This window comes from Macrotis lagotis, chromosome 1 (genome assembly GCF_037893015.1).
Source record: "Macrotis lagotis isolate mMagLag1 chromosome 1, bilby.v1.9.chrom.fasta, whole genome shotgun sequence".
Classification (NCBI taxonomy): Eukaryota; Metazoa; Chordata; class Mammalia; order Peramelemorphia; family Peramelidae; genus Macrotis; species Macrotis lagotis.
The window spans coordinates 110,554,213-110,577,714 of NC_133658.1; the positions used below are offsets into that span (position 1 = coordinate 110,554,213).

General features: G+C 35.9%; 1 protein-coding gene across 1 annotated transcript in view; it reads right to left on the reverse strand.

Moving 5' to 3' along the window:
• Window positions 1–23,109, reverse strand: part of PNPT1 (polyribonucleotide nucleotidyltransferase 1) — a 54,588-nt gene extending 31,479 nt beyond the window's left edge. Inside the window, exons 1-13 of the mRNA XM_074206472.1 lie at window positions 22,912–23,109; window positions 17,448–17,508; window positions 16,827–16,901; window positions 15,764–15,869; window positions 14,435–14,484; window positions 12,792–12,855; window positions 12,658–12,705; window positions 10,458–10,571; window positions 7,461–7,647; window positions 6,286–6,337; window positions 5,478–5,535; window positions 3,582–3,678; window positions 2,723–2,825 (exon numbers count right to left, since the gene is read on the reverse strand). Of these exons, the coding sequence (XP_074062573.1) occupies window positions 2,723–2,825; window positions 3,582–3,678; window positions 5,478–5,535; window positions 6,286–6,337; window positions 7,461–7,647; window positions 10,458–10,571; window positions 12,658–12,705; window positions 12,792–12,855; window positions 14,435–14,484; window positions 15,764–15,869; window positions 16,827–16,901; window positions 17,448–17,508; window positions 22,912–23,072 (1,176 nt within the window). The 5' untranslated portion in view covers window positions 23,073–23,109. The remainder of the gene's footprint in view (window positions 1–2,722; window positions 2,826–3,581; window positions 3,679–5,477; window positions 5,536–6,285; window positions 6,338–7,460; window positions 7,648–10,457; window positions 10,572–12,657; window positions 12,706–12,791; window positions 12,856–14,434; window positions 14,485–15,763; window positions 15,870–16,826; window positions 16,902–17,447; window positions 17,509–22,911) is intronic.
• Between the last annotated feature and the right edge of the window lie 393 nt (window positions 23,110–23,502).

The window sequence follows — 23,502 nt, forward strand, 5'->3', positions numbered from 1 at the left end:
CCAGCTGGTTGGGACAATCATAAAGTTTCCTCTAATAATCTAGTTATTGAAAACCCAAGTCCATGTCCAAGTCAAAATGGTGCAAAGGATTAGGACTTTAATGGAAGTAAATGAAAAATGGTAACATATAAAATAATATATAAATATATAAAATAATATATAAATATATAACATATAAATATATAAAATAATATATAAATATATAAAAAATATAAAATAAATAATCAGAATAGTTAACCAGACCCCTTATTTACATAAACATGAATCTAGTAAATGCATATAAATGGTACTAATAACAGGAATATGAAGACACATCACATGCACTGTTGATAAGTTTTAGCATTCAGAAGAGATGATGGGATATTTAATTCTAACTTTTCCAATATGACATGGGACAAATAACTGAAAAATATTTTTGCTTTTAATCTTTATTACAAAAGGAATGTGTTGTATGGAAAGTAAGGTAAAGTACAATATTTATATATCTCAAAAGAGGGTAAATTAATAAAATCATGAGAAAAAAATCTCAAGTCTTCTTGACTTCTCTGAAGCCTCTGACACACTCTTTTCTTTTTATATTCTCTCTTCTTTAGGCTTTTGCAACATATTTGGTTCTCCTCTTGTCTCTCTGACAAATCCTTTTCAATTTCTTTTGTTAGATCTTCCTTTGGGACATACCCACTTATTGTGAGTCCTTCAAGGTTCTGTCACAGGCCACCTTCTCTTCTCCCTATATGTTATCTCATCTGGTAATAACATCAGCTTACATGAGCTCAATTGTCATGTTACAGATGATTCTCAAATCTAGATATCTGGCTCAAGTCTCTCTCCTGAGCATCATCAGTACAGTCTTACTTCACCAATTGCTTAATGGATATCTTGAACTAGATGTCCCATAGACATTTGAAACTCAGCATGTTCAAAACTTAACTAATTTTCTTTTTCTACTGCTGTACAGACAAAGTACAGCCATCTTCCTAGTCATCTAGGATTATAACCTTGGTATCATCCTTGACTCCTCACACTCTTACTTATCCTATATAACTGACCTGTTGCTGCAATCCTGGTGTAGGACTTCACTCTCTCTTGCCTGGATGACTGCAATAACCTTTTTTATGTTTGGTTTCCCTGCCTATGATCTCTTCCCACACTAGTCTATTATCTATTCAAAGTGAGCGTCCTAATGTGCAAGTCTGAGCATATCACTTCCCCATAACTCATGTTCAAGAGACTTCAATGACTCCAAGATGAACTCCAACACTGACCTACTTGCTGTGTGTTCTACTAACTCTAAGTCTTTTCACCAGCTATTTCCCAGGTCTGGAATATCCTCTCTCCTTATTGCTGCTTCTCTCAAGACTCAGGTCACTTTCTGCAAGAGATCTTCCCTGTGGCCTCCCCCGCCTTCTCTCTGAGATCACTTCTCATTGACATTTCGAAATTCATATGTACCTAGTCGTTGGAGACTTACTTTATATCCTCAGAATTCTTCATAGTGCTTGGCATGCACTTAATATTTGCTGATGTGACTTAATTGTCTAAACAAAGATAGCTGATTCAGTAACAATTCCTATATTCACAAGCAGTCTGTCAAAACAGAACTAATTTAAGGCAATATGGTCGAAGGAGAGACAGAGAGAGAGCCTCACTAAAGGAACTCACTAAAGGTGTCAGAGTCTAACCTCTTTATATATGACTGGGCAAGTCACTTAATGTCTCCAGTGGCCTGGGAAAGTTTCCAATATTCTAAGTTACAGAACTGGTGCCACCTGGTATTAGAAGGAGTCTCTTTAGTGAGAATACAGGTGAAATCAAAAGTCCATCAAAAAACCCCCCATAGGGGCGGCTAGGTGGCACAGTGGGGGCGGCTAGGTGGCACAGTGGATAAAGCACCGGCCCTGGAGTCAGGAATACCTGGGTTCAAATCTGGTCTCAGACACTATTAATTACCTAGCTGTGTGGCCTTGGGCAAGCTACTTAGTCCCATTTGCCTTGAAAAAAACCTAAAAAAACCCCACCCCATACATATATCAATTTATGTGATATCCTTCAGTAGTCCTATGTCCTGTGCCTACCAATTCTTTTCTTTGAAAAAGTATTTCTAATAAAAAGGAGTGTGGCTTCTGTGTAGCCAACAATAGGCCAGTATCTCTCATTCCATATTGCTCATCTATTCTTATCTTTGTATTGAAGTTACTGAATAGCAAAGTACATGCTGATTTAATATATAGGGTACTGTTGTCATAAGAAATATATGTAAAATATTGTCCCTAAGTTTTGCCAGTTATTAGCCTGAGTAATTAGACAATCTTTTAAAACAGTAAGATGCATAGCTTGGGGGGAACTAACTGCATTGGTAGGAAAGCTTCCTCACTGGGAGTTCCCTATTTCCAAAGAAGTTATGGGAGCCTGTATCCTCCCATCAAAAAAAAATTACCACCACCATAGAATCTTAGAGGTGGAATGAAGATTCTCCGAGTTTAACTAGTTTAACCCCTTCATGCTACAAGGGACCCAGAGAAGGCAAAGTGACTTGTCTAAGTCACATGGCTAGAAATTTTCTGACTCTCAGCTCAGGGCTCCCTACACTAGATACATGCTGTCTATGGAATAAGTATCAATGACAAGATATAAGATTAGGGAGCTAACTACTATAATCAATTTCTCCTTGAATAAAGGAATCATGAATCAGAAAATAGCTGTGGTGATTAGAAAATATTACCTGTGTCTGGCCCCTCTGAAACAGTGCTGATCCATGAAGGGTTCTGAACATGTCCACTTCACAACTAATATTCCTGAGTGATGTCAAATCTCGTCCATCACATCTATAATAATAATAATAATAATAATAATAATAATAATAATAATAATAATAATAATAATAAACAAAATGAAGTAAAAAGATTTGAAAGCAGGAAAAAGTCACACTCAAACAAGATGTCATTCTCCCTCTCTCTGCCTAATATTCTCTCCTTTAGGTATATAATATAATGGTAATATATTAATAATATCTATCACTTATATAGTACTTTAAGATTTACAAAACATTTTTACAAATATTACCTCATTTTAGCTTTACAACAATTCTTTTTTTTTAATTTTCTTTAGGTTTTCTGCAAGGCAAATGGAGTTAAGTGGCTTGCCCAAGGCCACACAGCTAGGTAATTATTAAGCGTCTGAGACTGGATTTGAACCCAGGTACTCCCGACTCCAGGGCCAGTGTTTTATCCACTGTGCCACCTAGTCACCCTTCTTTACAACAATTCTAAGAGAAAAATGCTATTATCATTCACATTTTTAAATGAGGAAATTGAGGCAGAGGTTAAGAAGTTAAACTCAGGGTCACAAAGCTTAAGTATCTGAGGCTGAATTTGAATTTTGGTGTTCCTGACACCAGGTTTAGCATTCTATAGACTATGTTACTTTACAAGTATAAAATATCAGCATTCTTTACTATTTACCTAGGGGGGAAAATTACTCACTTTAGAAGTCACTTTTAAAGGCTTTTTTAAAGTATCAATATAAATAAATAACTAAATAACTATAAATAAATTTTATTTTTAGGGAAAGGATATATTTACCTTCTATATTCATTCAAGACAATACTTCTAAAAACTTCTTTTGAAACAACATTGAAGGATTCTATTATTTCATATGGATCAGCCTCTGGAAATTTTTCTACAGATGAAACATAAATCAGAAGAAAAAATCTATTGAGGAGGCTGGGTTTTTATAGGTAGATCAACTGTCAAAAGAGGATTTTATTTCCCAACTCAGAGAGTATGCTCTGAACATGAAAGTCCCATGCCAACCTCTCTTTTCAGTTTTACTTAAACATTATTTCCTATCTATTGTACTGTACAGGAAACCAGACTGCTCATACCCTGTGCATCTCTCTTTATAGCTTTGCTCATAATACTACCTATACCTATAATATAAAGTGCTAAATGTTTTGGGTGCTCCTTGCATTATGTATTGACTACTAATAACTTGCACTTTTTTTTTTTTAGGTTTTTGCAAGGCAAATTGTGGTTAAGTGGCTTGCCCAAGGCCATACAGCTAGGTAACTATTAAGTGTCTGAGGCCGGATTTGAACTCAGGTACTCCTGACTCCAGGGCCAGTGCTCTGTCTACTGTGCCACCTAGCGACCCCATAACTTGCACTTTTAAGCTGAAAATGATATATTAGGGTTGCCTATGCTGTGATAATTACCAATAAATTTTACTAAGTCATTATTGTTACTACTGTTACATAATATCACATATTACATATCACCTCAAAAGTAGTCATCCTTACTTCCTTGCCTCAGCAACTTTATCTTAACCTGTAAATTAGGGAATCAATGAGTTACCTTTATGTTAATATGCCTAAATCCTCATCAATTGAAAATAACATTAAATTGACTGCAATGTTTTATATTATATTCCAGAAATACTCATTTGTTCTAGTATAATGGTACAAAAAGTGATCATAAAAAACCTTTAAATATTTATTCATAATACTCTAAAAAGTAATTTTCAATGTTATGCTTTATTTTGATATTTTCAACTTTTGTTATCACCTTAGATGTTATAAGTAAAGTAGAATGAAGAATATTTTTAAATGTTCTTCTATCCCCAAGGTGTTACAGAAAAGTTGTTTTGTATATATGAGCATACGTGTACAATCTTATATAAGACAATATAAAGACTTTTAAAAAAGATTTCTTAATAAGGTAATAAATGTGATAACTTTATTCAAAATAATTTTATTCTTTTATTAATTTTTAAATTACCTACGACCTGCTAAGACAGAATTCTAAGAATTTTTCTTTTTTATTTTTGGAGAGGCATTTGGGGTTAACTGATTTGCCCAGGGTCACACAGTTAGTAAGTATCTGAGGCCAGATTTGTTACTGCTTTTTTGGTTTTGTTTTGTTTTGCCCAAGATCACAGCTAGGTAATTATGAAGTGACTGGATTTGAACTCAGGTCCTCTTGGACTCTAGGGCTGGTGCTCTATCCCCTGTACCACCTAGCCTGACCCTGAGGCCAAATTTGAATTCAGATCCCCTCTTGATTCCAAAGCTGGTGCTTTTATCCACTGCATCACCTACTGCCCCCCTAAATTTTTTTCAATAGCAACTGGTGATAGTCTCAATCCTGACAGAAAGTAACTTCTAACAACTACACTAGTTTTGAAGAGAGCAAAAACCAAACCAAAGAATAATTGTATATTTGTAAGAAATTCAAATTTGTGCTTCATTCTATATTTTTTATATAAAAAGGAAAAAGAAAGATTACCTGACTATCTGGGACAAGGGAAAGTGCCCAAGAAAATTAATTCTAAAAAAACCTAGAATTTCCAAACTGTGAAATATAGAATTTTCCACCTGGGGATTAGACTTTTGTACAATAAAGATTAATAATGGTCAAATATTTATAAAATTTCATCATTTTCAAAATAAATCAAAACTTTTAATAAAAATAGCAGAGTACCTTTTAGTAGTTCCTCAACATCTAATCTTATTTTGTTAATAGCCTCATCTCTGGAAACCTAAAAAAAAGTTACAGTTGTTAGTATGAACTGTTATTACTAGTAGTATGACAGAAATAGTTTTATATTGTTTCACAACCATGACCAAATTGTCAAGTGTGTATAGACTTACTGGATTCCATAATGGGACTCTTTTTTCAAGGATTAGTAAATAAATTCATAAATAAAAACAAAATCTTCCTTTTGACATTCATTCAGTTATAGTTACACTTACTGAGACATTAACAAATATAGGAATAGGAGGAAGGAACATTAAGAGAAGAGAAAGTTTCAAGATATTTCAATTAATCAATCAATCAAGAAACATTTAAGTGGCTAATATGTGCCAGCACTGGGGATACATTAAAAAGGAAAAGACAGGTCCTGCCCTAAAAAGAGGTTATAATCTAACGAGGGAGATGACATGCAAAAAATATCTACAAAGCAAGGTATAATTAGGAGATAATTAACATATGGAAGGTATTGGGATTAAGAGGGGTTGGATAAGGCTTCCAGTACAGAAGGTCTTGGTAGGGACTTAAAGTATCAGGTATATGATGATATTTGCATAATAATAAGTTGATTAACTTAAAAGAAAGACAAGGTGGTCAGGGAATGGGAGACAGACAGAGGAAATGCCACAAGCATTAAACACTCATGTGTGTGTTTCATGAAAACAAATGCAAAAATTCTCAATTTCTATTAAGTAAAATATAATGTAGGAACTCCTTTAAGAATAGTATTCTTAAGAGATATTTCAAGTATACTTACTTTGTCATGATTAAAATCTGTAAAAACAGCATAGATCCTTTCCATGGCATGTCTATTTTAAGGACAAGAAACATATGATGTTTTATTTGTAAAAATCATTCGTTTCTTCCATATTTATTTTTTTAAAGTCACTTTCTCAAATACTGATTCTACCTTAAAGGAAATGTGAATTGCCACCATACTTGTCATGTAAGAACAGAAGAAATAAATATAAAATTGATGAATCTGAAAAAAAAGTCTTTCAAAAAGAGAAAAAGAGCATACTTGGCATTTAAACTAATATGAGCAGTCTCTAGATAATGATAGCTGCCACTTAATTTAGCACTTTTAATTTTGTTAAGTACTTTACACTCATTGTCTTAGTTGAATGGTCACTTTAAATATCCTTAAGTGAGTGATCTCATGTAAAAGAATATATACAAATCTGATTAATTGTTTTAGTCTAGTTCCTAGTCAAGTGTTTGTCTGGCATTATACTTTGTATCTGTCTACCAATGACTGAATAATAATGTATCTTATTATTAACTTGGTGAAACCAACTTCTAGGATAGATTTCTTTCCTAAGTATATAAACTTAGCTGGTGTTCTATCTACTGTGCTACCTAGATGCCCCATAAAATTAATTTTTAATTCAAATCAGTTTACATTTATTAAACACCAACTTGTTCAAGGTCCAACACTGTCCCATGTTAATTAAAGGAAGTTCAAAAGCCATTAACACCCAACACATGCTCTGGACAAAGAGACAGTTCTTATTCCTTCTGAAATTTCAAAAAGCATTTGGGAAACCTACTCTCCTCATTAACCCAGGTTGGTGAGGAACAGAAATCTGGGCCCCACACTGAATCCTACAATACCACATCCATCCTTCTGGAGGAATTCCATGCTTATTGGTATGGGGCAGAAAAACCGAGCACGGGGAAGGGAAGTCAGGTGCAGGTCACTTTGCAGGTAAAATGAGAGTCTGCCCTTAATGGGATCAGGAAGAGTGGGACATGGCTGAAACAAGTGAACAACAATAAAATTAAGAAAATGACTGTTAGGTCAGAATAGCATTGTTAAGGAGCAAGACTGCATAAATATAACCATAGTTTCAACAGAAAGTTTTTCTTTTCCTAAGAAGATAAATCTGGCACTAATTTCACAATGTATATAGTATAAATGGATGTACTTACTTATTAACAAATTTCACCATTTCTGGTGATGCAGAAAATAGCTTTTGAGGGGTTCTCTTGGCAATACCCTTCTCTCTCATCAATTTCTGTATACCCTGGATTATCTGTTGGGTGTGCTTCACCCCAACTTTGATGGCATGACAAAATTCTTGCTGTAATACATTCTCTGCAGCAGCTTCTAACATCACTATTAAAATAAAAAAATAGTGAATCAATTTCCATTAAATCCATTTCTGCTGTCATTTAGTTTTTTAAAAATTTTATTTATTTAAGGCAATGGGGTTAAGTGACTTGCCCCGGCTCACACAGATAAGGCAATTATTCAATGTCTGAGGTTGGATTTGAACTCAGGTCCTCCTGACTCTAGGGCTGGTGCTCTATACACTGTGCAACCTAGCTGCCCCACTGTCATTTAGTTTTAACACTACCATGATCAAGAATATAAAATTCTTGAGTGATGACCTAATACAAATTTAATACATAAAACAACTGCTTTTAGTTCCAATTACTATAGCCTCTTTCCTTATTCCTTTCCTTAAGCAAAGTGAAAAGAGTTTCAATTTTTAAATGATTAGTAATGTGTAGATGAACCATGGGGTCCTCACATTTGAATTAAATTCTAACTGGGGATTTCCTATACATTTCCTAGAAAATGAAAATAAAGAAGAAATGAAAGGTTTCATCTTAAAAGATATCTAATTTGAACTGTCAACTCCCAAGCTTTTGTATTCTTGCATATCTCCTGCTAAATTTCTAAAATTACAAGTTTTCCCTTTTGTCCAGAATTTTTGTCTTTTTTTTTAGGTTTTTGCTAGGCAATGGGGTTAAATGGCTTGCCCAACGCCACACAGCTAGGTAATCTTTAAGTGTCTGGGACTGGATTTGAACCCAGGTACTCCTGATTCCAGGGCCGGTGCTTTATCCACTGCACTACCTAGCCGCCCTTCCCCTTTGAACAAAGGGGAACAAAGCCCCAAGCAAAAAAGCCCCACAAAATAAAATACTGCCTCTAGAAAAAGGACATTATGTAAATCATTAGATACAGACTGATTTTAATAAAAGTGGCTTACTTAGGCTTAATGTGAATCATTCTAGGACTTACACTATTTACTTCTGATAGTTCCCCATTTTTAATTTTTCTTCCAGTTAGTGAGAAAAGCTTTAATTCTCCTTTCAGTATCAATCAAGGAAGAAAGAATTTCTGAGTCTTTTATTTTTCCTTTTCAATCTCAGAAGAGCAATAGAAAGGGAGAATTGGGAATTATGTCAAAAAAAGTGACTTAAATATCTACATACTTTGACTCAGAAATCAAGGTAGGCATATGATCAAGTGAGTCAAAGACAACAGAAAGATCCCACATATATTAAAAATATTTATAGCAGTACATTCTAAAGGTGCAAAGGACTCAAAAGAAAGTGTATATCCTTCTTTTTGGAAAATGTCTAAAATTGTGATACATATATGTATTGGAATATCACTATGCTGTAAGAAATGACAAAAATGCAGAATACAAGAAGCATGGGAAGACTTAGATCAATTGATGAAATTGGAAATATGCAAAACCAAGAAGACTATGTACAAAGACTGAAAAACCAAGAACACTATGAACAAAGATTGAAAAATCAGAAGTAAAGGTAATATAAAAACAAAAGATATCAATAAAAATTTTAGGAAAAGAATAGGGAAAAATATTTGGAGTCACTAAAAAATTAAGAAAAAGAACTGAAACAGGTCAGAGGCTGAATTCAATGAACATTTATCAAATGTTTGCTATATTCAAATTATCATGATTAGACTACAATGACAGAAATAAAAGTTTTTAATTATAAAGAAAAGAAAAAATGGAAAACAGTCTAGATCACTATGAGAAGAAATTATGAACTATCAATCATGAAGGACACAAAAAGTGGGCACTTTATACCCCTAGTGTATAGCAAGAGGACATTAAGCTATGATGCAGATGTTGAATTTGGTATGAAGGTGAGGACGATTTTATCATTTCTGGATCTTAGGGTACGTTCATACAACAAAAGCATTAGCTCTGAGGTGTGAAGGTCGCAAAAGCAATTTCAGTTTGAGAAAGGAGCTTAAAAGTCATCATTTACCTTCATGTCTGTCCAAGAATGACCTCTACAAAATCTCTACATGACCATCCTTGAGGAGCTCTTGTGAGAAGGGATTCAAGATATCTCTAATTTATTCTACTTTGGCATAGTCCTAATTGTTACTAAGTTTTTTTTCCCTTACAAAGCCTAAATCTTATCTTTGTAATCTCTAATCATAATTCCTAGTTTTCCTATCTGGTTTAAATTCTTCTTCCACATTATACCCTTCAAATACTTGAAGGCAGCTATTATGATTCCTTCGACCCATCCCAGAATTCAGTCTACACATGACTTCCCACTGGAAATTGCCTCATGCTGTTCAACTCAACCTTGGAGATTCAGCACCTTCCAACTTCCTATACCTCCTCTCCCCCGATTAGAAGTTACCCCTTGATGTCCTTTCTCACTCCCCTTTCTAGCTTCCTTTTATATGTTGTCTTCCCTTGTTTTAAAATGCTTTGAGGGCAGGACTTACCTTTCTTTTTCTTATTTGCATCCCTAGTGCCTTTTACAGTGTGTGACACTTAATAAATACTTGTTGAATTGAGGTACCTTCGAACAGTACTTATGTGGCATAATCGTGTGGCACATTTATCATTTTACGCTGCTCCAACTTGCCAGTTTCCTTCCTATGTTGGCAGTCAGGTGACTCAAGGTCAATTCATTTCTCTCTTTCTGATTAAGTTTCCTCATAGACTACCCTTTCTGTCAAATACATTCTTAAAGATTGGGAGAGAATGAAATGGACAAATAAATACTATACATCTACAAAACAATTCAGAAATAAAGTATTATTTTCTAGGTCATAAAACAATTTCACAAAATGTACAAATATTTAGATTTAAAACTGAATTTATAAGAAAATGAATGGCAGCTTCCCAAACAACTTACCAACTTGACTGCAAGGTGCTCCTGTGACTACTAAATTTAAAGTACTATAGGACATTTCTTTTCGAGTTGGGTTAACAATACATTCTCCATCAATTAGTCCTATTCGTACTGCACCTAAAAAGGATTTCAATTATTAATGATATTTTGAAACTCAAAATTATTGATCTCAACATATTTTATTTTCTGAAAAACTAACAAGTATCTTCACTTTAACATCTTTTAACATAAGTTTTAATTGTAAGTATTTTCATAATGAAACCCTACATATGCACTGTGCTATTCTGAGTGACCAATTCTTCAGTCACATAAGCTTTCCTCTATGAGTGTGGCTCAAAACTTTCCTCTTGCCCTAATCTTTGTTGACTCCCCTATTTATGTAGATCTCCCTTCTAGCACCCTGACCTCATAAGTTCTTCAATGGAGATGATTCCTATTCATTGTTTAGGCATCACTTCCATCTGCAATTGTCTACTACCACCAAATGTCCCGTTTGGATCACAACCTTGTATAATTCTACCTCTCTTACTATCTCATTCCTAAAGCTGTGCTTAGTTGTTACCAACATCCAATTCATCAATCTTTACCAGGTTCTAGTTTATCAATTCTGTTTTAGCCCCTCCTACTACCCCCCCCAGTCCAAATGGATTCTCACTGCTTGACATTTAAATCCTTATTTCCTCTCCTTTAATATATTCTGATTATCCTTAACCATCCTCAATCACAACTACAATCTAATTTTCCTGTGGCAACACAGGAATTGCTGAACAAAGGAGGAGTCACATAATAATGTAAGATGAGTTCTCTACAAATTCCCTCTCACTACTATATGGTAAGCTTTTTCTTTATTTCTGATTGGTTCCCCTATCATACATCTCTGCTGTTCCTAAGTTTCTCATTTCAAACCCTTCAATATAATTCTCACCATCTCAGAAATGACTTTGCTTTCTTTCAAGAAAGTCTATCTGTCATGAGCGGCCTCATCTCCAAACCTCTACATTTTTACTTATCTTCTCTACTTACAATCTACTTCCAGAAGACAAACTGATATTTCTTTTTGTCAAGATGGACTACTCTGTTATCTGCACCTTTGAATACATTCCTTTCTATCTTTTTCTTTCTCGCTCTTTCAAAAGTCTTTTCCAATGATCCATCCCCCCTCATCTTTTTTTTTTTAGGCTTTTGCAAGGCAAATGGGGTTAAGTGGCTTCCCCAAGGCCACACAGCTAGGTAATTATTAAGTGTCCAAGACTGGATTTGAACCCAGGTACTCCTGACTCCAAGGCTGGTGCTTTATCCACTGCACCACCTAGCCCCCCCCCCCACATATCTTCAAGTTATATTTATTGACCCTCTTTTTCCTAAGTACATACTTAGTTCTCTAGCCTGAAAAAAAAATCTTCCCTTGACTCTGCAATTCCCTCAAAGCTTAAAGGTCCCTTTATGTCCACTACTCAATTCTAAATGTCTAGTCTATACCCATTGCTTCCACTTCTTCACTATCAATCTGCCCTGTAATCCTTTGAAATGTGGCTTCTAATTCCACCATTTACTGAAACTGTTCTTTTAAAGGTCCCCAGTAACCCAGTAAGCTAGATCTAATGACTTTTCCTCAATTTTCTATTCCTTGACCTTTTTGGAGCAACTGCCTCCTGCTAGCTTAAAACCCTCTATAATTTAATTCCCAAGTTATCTTTTTGGTCATTTTACTTAACTTCTTCATGTTTATCTTATCTTCCTGTTCATCTGAACTATTAGCTAGCTGTTTCAGCCTGTTGTCTCCTGCCTCTGAATTCATGTAAGCCATTCTGTTTCTAGAACATGTAATCTTTGCTGTCAAAATCATTCTCGGTCTTTAAGACACCTCTTTGGCAATATATCCTTTGTAAAATCTTATCTATTTTTTTCTTCCCCTTTTCATAGTGTTTTCTACTCTCTGAAGTTTTCTGAAGAGTACTTTGATTTGATCTCTCCTTTGCTCCCATCACATTCTAACTTATATCATACTTAAGTCAAAAATGGATTATTTCTCTAATATGCTCTAAGCCCTTGAGGGCAGGGCATCTGTAATCTTTTATCTTTGTATCCCCACTAGCTAATATAGTGCTGTGACACAAAAGGCATGTAATAATTGTACAAATTACATATTTACTTTGTAAACATAACCTGTTACAACATTTCTTATATTGAAATCTTGACTTACCAATGGGACCATTCCAAGGAATATCTGATAATGAGAGGGCAGCAGAAGCTAAAAACAAGACAAAATATAATTTCTTTTTTAGCTTTTGGAATAACTAAAATACTAATTTTAAAAATCTCTGATTTTGGACTTACCACCATTAATTGCTAAGACATCAGGCTCATTAACACCATCTACTGCTAAAAGATTACAAAGAACCTGATGTGACAGGAAAAAAATGAAAAACTTTGAATACCATTTATATCAACATTAGTTTAAAGTCATATAATAACAAATAACATGTCTTTGGTAACTGATTACAACTCAATAGATAACAAAATTTATCTGAGGCTGAAATATCCTTGCAAAAGGATGGAAAAAGAAAACAGTGGAAATCAATTTGTATAAAACAAACTATTTGAAGAGTGCCAGTCATTTGAAAAGGTAACTACCAAAAAAAGATGTAAGTTTACTGGAAAAATCCAATAAAAATTGTTATCTAAGAAGTTTGAATTGTACCATATATTTAAGCCCAGAGCACTAATGATGATTGCACTAAGTCAATCACACGTATACTTGTTACCTTTTGAGACTAAGGGCTATATATTTTAGCTAGCAAGCTAGGTTGAGAAATTCAGTCTATAGCCAGAGAACAAAGCAAAACTAAAGAATCAAGCCTACAATGATTTCATTAGACTACATTCCAGGATAAATTATATCAACCAATCAATATTTATTGAAAGTACAAATATCTATAGACAAGGTATTATGCTAAGTAGTACATTAAGATTTATTTGATAAAGTTAAAAATCAGACTCAGAGTAAACAAAATTTAATATATTACTGGGAACATAAGTGCTTAACAAATATTTTTTGCCTGATGGACTGAAACAACTAAAGCAAAAAAGAAATACTAGATATCTATTAAGTCAAACAATTCTACTATAATTACGACAACCCTCTAGACCTTCGCTAATATTTTAATTTAATTTTAATTTAAGATTGAAGCATAGGGCATCATATGTATGTATAGGCATACTTTAAGAGATAAGAAATCCTTCTTTTCTACATAAATATATTATGAATAATCTTTCTAAAGGGAGACAGACATCAAAATTATCTTTCTTACTTTTCTATACTCGCTCTCATTTGGCAAGAACTAAAATTCAAACTATTTGTTTTTTGTACAAGGAGAGAAATTCAAGAACATTTAAACAAATATTCCTGGGATGTTATTCAGGCAACATTCTGAATATATTCAAAAATACTTAAATCACTGATAAATTGTATTATTATCAATAAAGACCTTTACCGACAAATTTATTAATAATCATATTTTTTTCTCCAGAAAGAACACAAGACTTAATTAACAGAATTGTGCCCTAAAAATTCTCTCTAAAAAAAATTTGTTTTGCTAGAGAGCCAATATGGTATAATACAAAGATCACTGAACTTACAGAAAAGAGTGAGTTTGAATTTCACTTTTGACACTTATTAAGCCACCATTTTTCTCATCTATAAAATGACAAAAATAATTCATGCAACTCTTCATGCTGTTCATTCTTAATTTTAAGCACTTTGGAAGTTTATGGGCAATTCTGTGATTATTATTGATCAAAACATCTTTTCAGTAAATCTCCAATTACCATTTGAAATGATCATTGTACTTACTCGTTACTTCTTCAGTTTAAAAGGAAATACTACCAAGAAGATTATCTATTTTCTTGTGACAAGCTGAAAATGTAGTAGATGATTCAGAAATTCAGACTTTAAAAAAAAATACTAAAACAGAACTTACCTGTGTATCATAAAAGTAGCCTGATGGAAAGAGAGGCCTGATTGAACGATCTGGGGAGGAAAAGGGAGGTTTTAAAATAGTTTTGTGGGGATATTGGTCTATCATAAATGTATTGATAGGCTTTTTGTATTTGTATAAAAATATGAAATAAAAGAATTGTTGAATATGAATAACTTCCTATTTTCTCAGGTTGACTTATTAAGCAAAACACAAATAAATGAAACAACATCACCTAAATCTGTTTATTCCATCCTGAGTAATAATGTAGATGGCCTAAGTGCTTTGCCAGAGGTATGTATGATATATAAGCATTAAAGGAACTCATGGTCTTACAAATAACTAAGTGAAAAGATTCAGGTTAGAGTTTTTGGCAAAAAGTCAAAAAGAGTAGAAAGGAGAATTTTTCTTCATTATAGTCCCAAAGTCATGAGTCAAAAGTAAAACTTGAGGATAAGTACATAAAAACTGAACACTAATGCAAGAGAAAAATTCTTTCAGTTTTATTGTCAATGCCACTTAACTGTGCTTATAGTTATCTATGAGTCTGGTATTACTAAAATCAGTTGTATATCCCTCCCATCCATTCCAAGAAATTCAACTTCAGACATTTCAAAAACAGCACCAATTTATATTTGGGGATATGAAGATCTTAGGAATAAATTAACAGAATTTATTTCTATCTAGTAGAAAAATACTACAGCATTTTTAGAAATCACTGAAGTAAAGACTTCTGAAAATGGGGGATGAAAACATTATTTACTTTCTTCTTGCTTCTATCCATCTTTTCTATTGCTGTCTGAATAATCATTCTTACAAATATATATATTCTACATATATATGTATACACACACACACACACACACACACACACACACACATATGGTCTTCTGCTCAAAAATCTCACGTGGGTCTTTACTGTTTGCTAAATAAACTTAAAACTTCTTTGCTTTCCATTCAAAAATCCCATAATCTCACATTACTCTACCTATCTGTCTCTTAGTAACCTCATTAGCTCCCAAGGATTTAATTAACATTTCTAAATAAATGATTCACAGATTTCTCTACCCAGCTCTAGGCTCTTCCCTGTGCTTCAACTGCACATCACCAGTTCCCTACTACTGGACATTTCAACTGGATGTTCCAGAAATAACTTTAACTTTTTATAGCTAAATCTGAAACTCTTCTCTCTACTCTCTTCTAAATTTCCTGGGCTCTCAGGTTCATAACCTTAGTATGATCTTTGCTTTATTCTTCCTCATCCCATGACAACCCTGACAAATAATTTAGAAAATGAGATTGGAGCCATTTTTTGGTATTTGTTTATCTTACCTATAATTCGACTTGTGAGAATTTCTTTATCAGAAGAACCAAACTCTCTTCTAAGATGGTTTGTGGGAATTCTACCTGCTGCAGCAGCTTTCTGTTTATAGTCAACCTTAAGGAAAATGGAAGTGTTCTTATCAATTCCAACAGCACCTATTATCATTACAAACTCTTTTTTTTTTTTACAAGGCAAATGGGGTTAAGTGGCTTGCCCAAGGCTACACAGCTAGGTAATTATTAAGTGTCTGAGACCGGATTTGAACCCAAGTACTCCTGACTCCAGGGCTAGTACTTTATCCACTACGCCACCTAGCCTCCCCAATTACAAACTCGTAACACCTACCATTGCCTTATAAATAATTACCTAGGACTGACAGCCTTATTCTTTTAAGCAAAAGCAATGTTATTATATATTTACAATCAGAAAAAGGTTCCCTAGAGCTTAAGAGCTGAAAATGATCTTAAAGGCCATCTAATTTAATGTTTTATCCGGTGAAGAATCTCTTACAGACACTTTAAGGTTTCCCTAACTATCATGAGTACAGGAGAAATTCCTACTGTCTACTTGGATAACTTCAAGAATAACAACTTGTTGTTAGTCAGTTGTGATCCCATTTGAGATTTTCTTGGCAGATGTCCTGGAGTGGTTTGTTATTTCCTTCTCCAGATCATTCTATAAGTGAGGAATCTGAGGCAAACAAGGTCAAATGAATTGCCCAGGGGTCAAATATTAAGTGTCTGAGGCCAGGTTTGAACTCAGGAAGATGTCTTTTGAGACTTTAGGCCTGGCACTCTAGCTACTACCTTATCATGCTACTTATGAAAAGCTTTTATAGGCTGAAATAAAAGCCACCACTTTGCAAATTTGTTACTATAAATGCAAAGAGACCTTTAGAACTTATAAAAAGACTCGAGTTACCCATTTTAAAAATTGACTTAGACTCATTTCTGGCTAAGATACTTTGTCCCAAATAATACAAGAATAGGAGACTAATTTTCCCCATTTTTTCCTTTGTACTCTTTAGAAACTATCACATTTTCAAGTTCAGACAAATTATCTGATACTTACCACTAAAGGCATGAACTGAGAGGGTGAAGGCTTTGTTTTACTAACTGCTGTGACCATCACAGCTGTTTCACCTGACTTAAAAAAAAATACAAAATTACCAACAACAATTAAGTAGCATTAACATCAGGAATTATTAATATAACAATAGCTTTCAATTATTTAAGAGAGTTAAAAAAATAAGATTGTTACTTTATTTCAATTAAACTCAAGGGAAGATTATTGTTTTTTTCATAACAGTGATTTTAATTAATCTTAAGTGGCCAAAAGCAGACTCCTACTAAGCAGCAATGATTGAAACAAGAACAAAGTCAATTTGAAACAAGCAAGCCTACAGTTTTCTCTACCATCATTAGAAGCAGAACAAGAGATGGAACTATAAAGGTTCCTAAGATACCTGAATATTTAATGCAGGAAAATAATTGTTTTATTTTGAAATCTCAAAGATAAGAAAGGGTACCATTCTGGAACAGTTTTAATATAATAGATAATTATAAACAATTTCTGAATTGGCTTCCACTACCAAGACTATTCATTTAAATTATTCCTTATTATGGAAGAATTTAAACCAGGTCTAGTAAACATTTTTAAAAAAACTAAAAATTAAAAACCATAATGTTTTACCTGCACTACAGCACTGCCATCTGCAAATCTAGCCAGCTTTCCAGAGGATATTTCTAGTTTTCTGTTTAAAACAAAACCAAAAGAACTTGAGTGAATAATTCAATTGACAGCTCTGACACAGCCTACACAATTCTCTTTAAGAAAACAGCATATTTATTAAATAATGGTAATAATAACAATTTATACAGAGCTTTTAGTAATTTTTAGAGAGCTTTATGTGTTTGCTTATGTGTTCTAGTTTAAACTCTCAGAGGGAGGTACAATTTTGATTCCATTCTATACAAGAGGAAATTGAGGCTGAATGAGAATAAAGCAATAAATTAGAACTTCTAAATTCTTGAAATCTCCAAATTTCTAATATTTCTTCTTTTGAAATGTTTGTTGTATCCACCCATTCCTACAACCTTAATCCTATCACCTCAATCCTGAATTACAGTAACATTCCTGGCTACCCTCCAAGTATTTAGTCTGACAGTTATAGGATTACTCTTTGCAAAACTACACTAGGGGTTCTTAACCCTTCAGCAGTATAGTGAAGAATATAGATTCCTACTCAGAATGTTTTTAAGTGCAAAAAAATGCATAGGACTGAGATCAAATATATTGAAATATAATGATCAAAACTGAAAAAATACCTGAAGTTCACAGACCTCAGGTTCTATACCACCAGATTACATCAAATATAATCTGCTTATAAACCTACAAATGTTCTCTCTCTGCACCAAATCCAAATTCCTCTGCTTGGTATTTTGGATACCATCAGTGAACCTTACTTCCCAATAAGCTCAATAATTTTTGGTACCCAGTTTTCTACAAATTATGGAACTTTCTTCAGGTTTTTCTCTGCCTTGACCACCATCTTTCTTCCTTGCTACCTATTGAAATTATACCCATCAAACAATTCATCCACAAGTATTAATTTTAGCCTACTATGTAGGAGACACTGGAGATAGAAAGAGTCCCTATTCTCAAGTAGCTTGCATTCTACTGGGGTCATGGTGGTCACACATAATTTAAACCAAGATAAAACCTAAAATACAGAAAAGAGATGGACATAGGAGATGAACATCTGAGAAAATAAGGAAAAGTCTCTTGTGCTGCATTTTGAAGAGGTTTAGGGCTTCCAAAAAATCAGGGAGAGCATTCTATATATGATAGACAGATTATGTAAAGGAATAAAGGTGAGAAGTTAGAATATTGCATGTAAGTAACAACTAGAAGAAGGTTTATTTTGTTGATAATAATATGAAGGGGGAAAGTAATGTGTAATTAGTTTGGAAAACTCCATCTGGTGCCAGATTATGAAAGACTAAAATGCTAAATAGAAGAATCTGCATCTTATCATAGAGGGGAACCACTGAGGCTTCTTGAGTAAGAGAATGGCATAGTTGAACTTGTTCTTTAGGAATATCAAGATATTTAGAAGGGGAAACACTTGAGGCAGGGAGACCAATAGGATAGAAATATTAAGGGCCTGGTCTAAGCTGGGCAGCTGGGTGGCACAATAACAGAGGTCTGGGCTGGCAGTCAAGAAGACCTGAGTTTAAATTCGGCCTCAGACACTTACCAGCTGTATGACTGGGCAAGTCATTTAACCCGGTGTGCTTCAGATTATCCATCTGTAAAATAGACTGGAAAAGGAAATGGCAGACTACTCTAGCATCTTTTCCAAGAAAACCCTGAATGGGGTCACAGGGAGTTGGACATGACAGAACAAATTAGGATGGCTATGATGTTAAGAAGAAAAAAAAGCTTAGATGCTAGAGATGCTGACAAGGTTGAATGACTATATATGGGAGAAAGTTATAGTGACAAAGTTGCAAACCTCAGGGGCATGCTACTTTGAAGCAGTGAGGTATAATAATAGCAATAACTAACATTTCTATGGTGTTTACTATGTGCCAGGCATTGTGTTTTACAATTATCTCATTTGCTGTTATTATCCCCATTTTTATGGATGAGGAAACTGAGAAAGAAGTTAATCAATTTGCCCACACAATGAGTTGTTTTGGGGGAGGAAATTTAAATATATATAGGTCCCACCTGGGATACTTACTAGCCATGAGACATTTTCTCATCAAGAGAAGGTGGGATCTTTACCTTTTAAGGTTTGTTATAGCCCTAAATCCATGATCCTATGAAAGGGGAAGTTAAGAGGGAAGGTTTAGGAGAAAAGTTGAATTCTTGAGGATATGTTTAGTTTGAGGTGACTTTGAACACTGTCAATTTCTTTTTTTTGGCAAGGCAATGGGGTTAAGTGGCTTGCCCAAGGTCACACAGCTAAGCAATTATTAAGTGTAGGATAGGATGAAGATGGGAGCTCATGAGATAAAAAATGGATATGATTTAGATCTAGAAGGGAATCTCAAATGTCACTGAATTCAAACTCCTATGGAATCATAGGTCCAGATTGGTTAAGTTACTTACTCCAATGTCACAGCTAGGAAGTACATTAGGTAGAATTTGAATCTAGGTTTTCTTGAATCCCAAGTTCACTGCTATACCTTGATGCTTTTCAATTCATCTGCATAGAGATACTGTCCCCCCAGCCTGCAAGGTACTCTTACTTTACTTCTGGCTCTTAAAACCCTTGGCTTCTTTTAATATTCCCCCATGGTAAATGACATCTTCTACATGCAGTCTTTCCCGTTCCCCTAGGAACTGCCCTTTTGTCCCCCAAATTTACCTTTTAAATAGTGTTATTTTGTATTAAAGTTCACATTGTATTGTCTGATAGAATATACTCTTTGGAGACTTAGCCAATTTCATTTATTTCTTTGTAGCCCCAGAAGCTTGAACATTGTAGGCACTTTTTGACTGAAAAGATCACTGAGAGAGAAGAGAAAAGAGGGCCCTTTGGCCCACTCAAAATAAGGTGCTGGGCATGGAAAATGATCTTACACAGAAGATCTAAAAGGGATGATCAGACAGGAAAGAGGATATCTGAGAGAGAGAGAGAGAGAGAGAGAGAGAGAGAGAGAGAGAGAGAGTGTGTGTGTGTGTGTGTGTATTCTGGAAACCAAGGAGAAGAGTCTTTCAAAGGGAAGGGTGCTCAATAATGTCAAATACCTCAGAGGTCAAGAAGAAAGAGGATTAAGAAAAAAGATTATTATTAGGTTTACCAAGAAAAAGAACACTGTTGACTTCTGATGAGCTTCTACCAAGTGGCAGAAAATGCAACCATATTGTAAAAGGCAGGAAACTGAGTTGGAGGTGGGTAAATGGAGGCAATGACTATAGACAGCTTTTTCTAGTAGTTTGGTTGTGATTGGTAGGACAGACACACACAGTCACAGACACAGAAACACACACAGAAAAGGCCCTATAGGTCAGGTTTCACTATCCTGACTCCACTTCCTCTCATTTCTCTTCAATCTAGCCTACAACCTTATCATTCAAATGAAACTGCTCCCTTAAATATCTAATATAGCCAAATTCATGGACTTTCTCAGTCCCCATTTTTCTTGTTGACCTCTCTTTATTGTTTGGCACTTCTTACTGCTTTCTGGTCTTGATTAATATCTGCTTTCTCCTTTCTTCCTGCTAGTCAGATTACTCCTTAGCCTAAACCTGCCTGGATCATTATTTATGTCTCTCTTCTCTTCCCTAGAGAGGGAACTATGAGTATATACCATCCTATGTCTTCATCTGTAGGCAAATGACTCTGAGCTCAAAACCAGTCAATCATCACTAAGTTCCCACTAGACATTTCCAAATGGATGTCCTTAAATTCAACTTGTCTAAAACTAAATTCTTTATCTGTCTTTCATAAAACTTCTGACTTGATTCTTTACCACTTCATTGAAACTGCCCTATCTAAAGTCACCAGGATTCTCTATTCTCAATTCTCTTCTTTCTTGATCTATTGCAGAATGACACTATTGACCACCCCTGGTGTATCACCATCCTTCTAGTCACCTAGGTTTACAACCCACAATGGTTAAACCCATTCCCCAAAATCTAATTGGTTACCAAATCTTGAGAATTCTGTCTTCATACTCTCCCCTCAGAAGCATCCTGGTTCAGACCTTCAGAACTTTAACATCTCTTGTCTAATCCAAAAAGACACTCCTAAATCAGTCACCTTGTTTCCAACTTCTCCCTTCCTATCCATACTCTACCCAGGTACAATAAAATGGTAAAGCACTGGCCTCATTATATCACTCCCCAACAAAAGAAACTCCAATGACTCTCCATGGCCACCATTACACTGGCATTTAAAGTCCTTCACAAATGGGCTCCATCTAACCCTTTAAGACATTTTTCTCATTACTACGATTCAGTTTGACTGATGTCTCTCATAGACAATAAGCTGGCTCCCACCTCCCCTTTTTGTACCTGAAACATAATTCCTTCAGATTTCTGCTTTTTACCTAGATTCCTAATTATTTTTAAAGATCAGTTTAAATTTGAATTCCAACATGAGACCTTTTTTAATTCAAGCTAAAACTTCCTACGATGCTTTAGCTGCCTAGTTCTGATTACATATGAATTTTGGGTCTAAAATGCAGACCCGCTGTTTCATACTCTTTCCCATAGAAAATAGCAGCTCCTTGTAGGCAGCTGCTATTTGTGATGTCTTTTTCTCCTTAGTAGCCTACCACAGGGATTTGTTAGATAGTAAAAACTTCATTGATTAGATATTTGTTTGACTGTTTGATTCATCAATGAATCCACAGGAGTTCAACTTTGTCAAAAAGGCTCAGTGGATAGAGCACGGGAGTTCAAATCCCACCTCAGACACTTAATAATTACCTAGCTGTGTGGCCTTGGGCAAGCCACTTAACCCTATTGCCTTGCAAAAAAAAATCCTTAAAAAAAAAAAGGAAGAGACATCCAAGAAAGTGGACTGAGGAAAAGTTCGTGAATTTGGCAAGTAAGAGATCAAGTAAGAGATGATCTGAAACTTGGAGGGACGATAAACTGGAACTTGACATGAACAACATTAGAGAAAAGGTCATTAAACTCCCTCATTTTACATATAAGGAAATTATGAAACTCTCCACGGATGATAAACATCAGAACCCCGTAAGGAACTCCAAAACTTGGTACTCTTCCCACTATATAGGCTAAGCAGTCAACGCTGAGTGCCCACTATTTGCCAACCATCGCGCTCGTTCCCATCGCTTCACGGTGTGCTCCTCACAGCAACCTCAGTCTCGGTCTGGGCAGGTGGGCGTGGTTTGCGTGGTCAAGGCCACGGAGCATTGGGATGCGGGTCCTCCAGGCCGCCGCGCCGCACTTGGCCGATGGGGGGAGGGGATGACTTTCCAGCCCCTCCCCCCGCGGCCCAGGGAGGACGGGGGGAGGGGGAGCGAGCCCGGGAGGGTCCCCACGTGGGCCCGGAGAGGTCAGAGGGCTCGGGGGGCCGGGGTCCCCGAGGCGGGGGGCGGCCGGGCCGGGCACGCGGAGCTGGACTCGCGGCGGGGACGGCCAGGGCAGGTGCCCACGGGCGCTTCCGTACCTGCTGCCCAAGTCCACGGTCACGGTGCTGGGCATCGTGCTCCCCCAGAGCGCTCGCGCCTGCCTCGGGGGCGGCCGCTGGGCCCGGCTCGGCCCCAGCAGGGGCCGGCTCCTCGGCGGCCGGAGCCGCAAGCACAAGCAGCAGCGTGTGGAGGCTGCCATGACACTCCGCGCGGAGGATCGCGGGAGCCGCCTCCCGATTGGCCGAGCCAAGTGGGCGGGGAGAGGGCGCCGCTTAGTTTCGTTTCCGCCGGGGGGTGGCCCACGGGGGCCGAGGAGGGACAGACTTCACTAAAAGGCGAACTGTAGGGGCGCAGTGCATGGAGCACCGGCCCTGGGGGTCAGGAGGACCTGAGTTCAAGTGCGACCTCAGATACTTAATAATGACCTAGCTGCGTGGCCTTGGGCAAGCCACTGAACCCCATTGCCTTGCACAATCCTTTAAAAAAAGGCAAACTGTGGCACGTTTCTCTGATTTTCATGAGATCTGAATTTGAATTCTTCCCTTGACAGTTGCCAACTGTTGAGATCATGACTTCTCAGCATCAGTTTACTCTTTTGCAAAATGAAGATGCTTAAAATCCTTAAATTA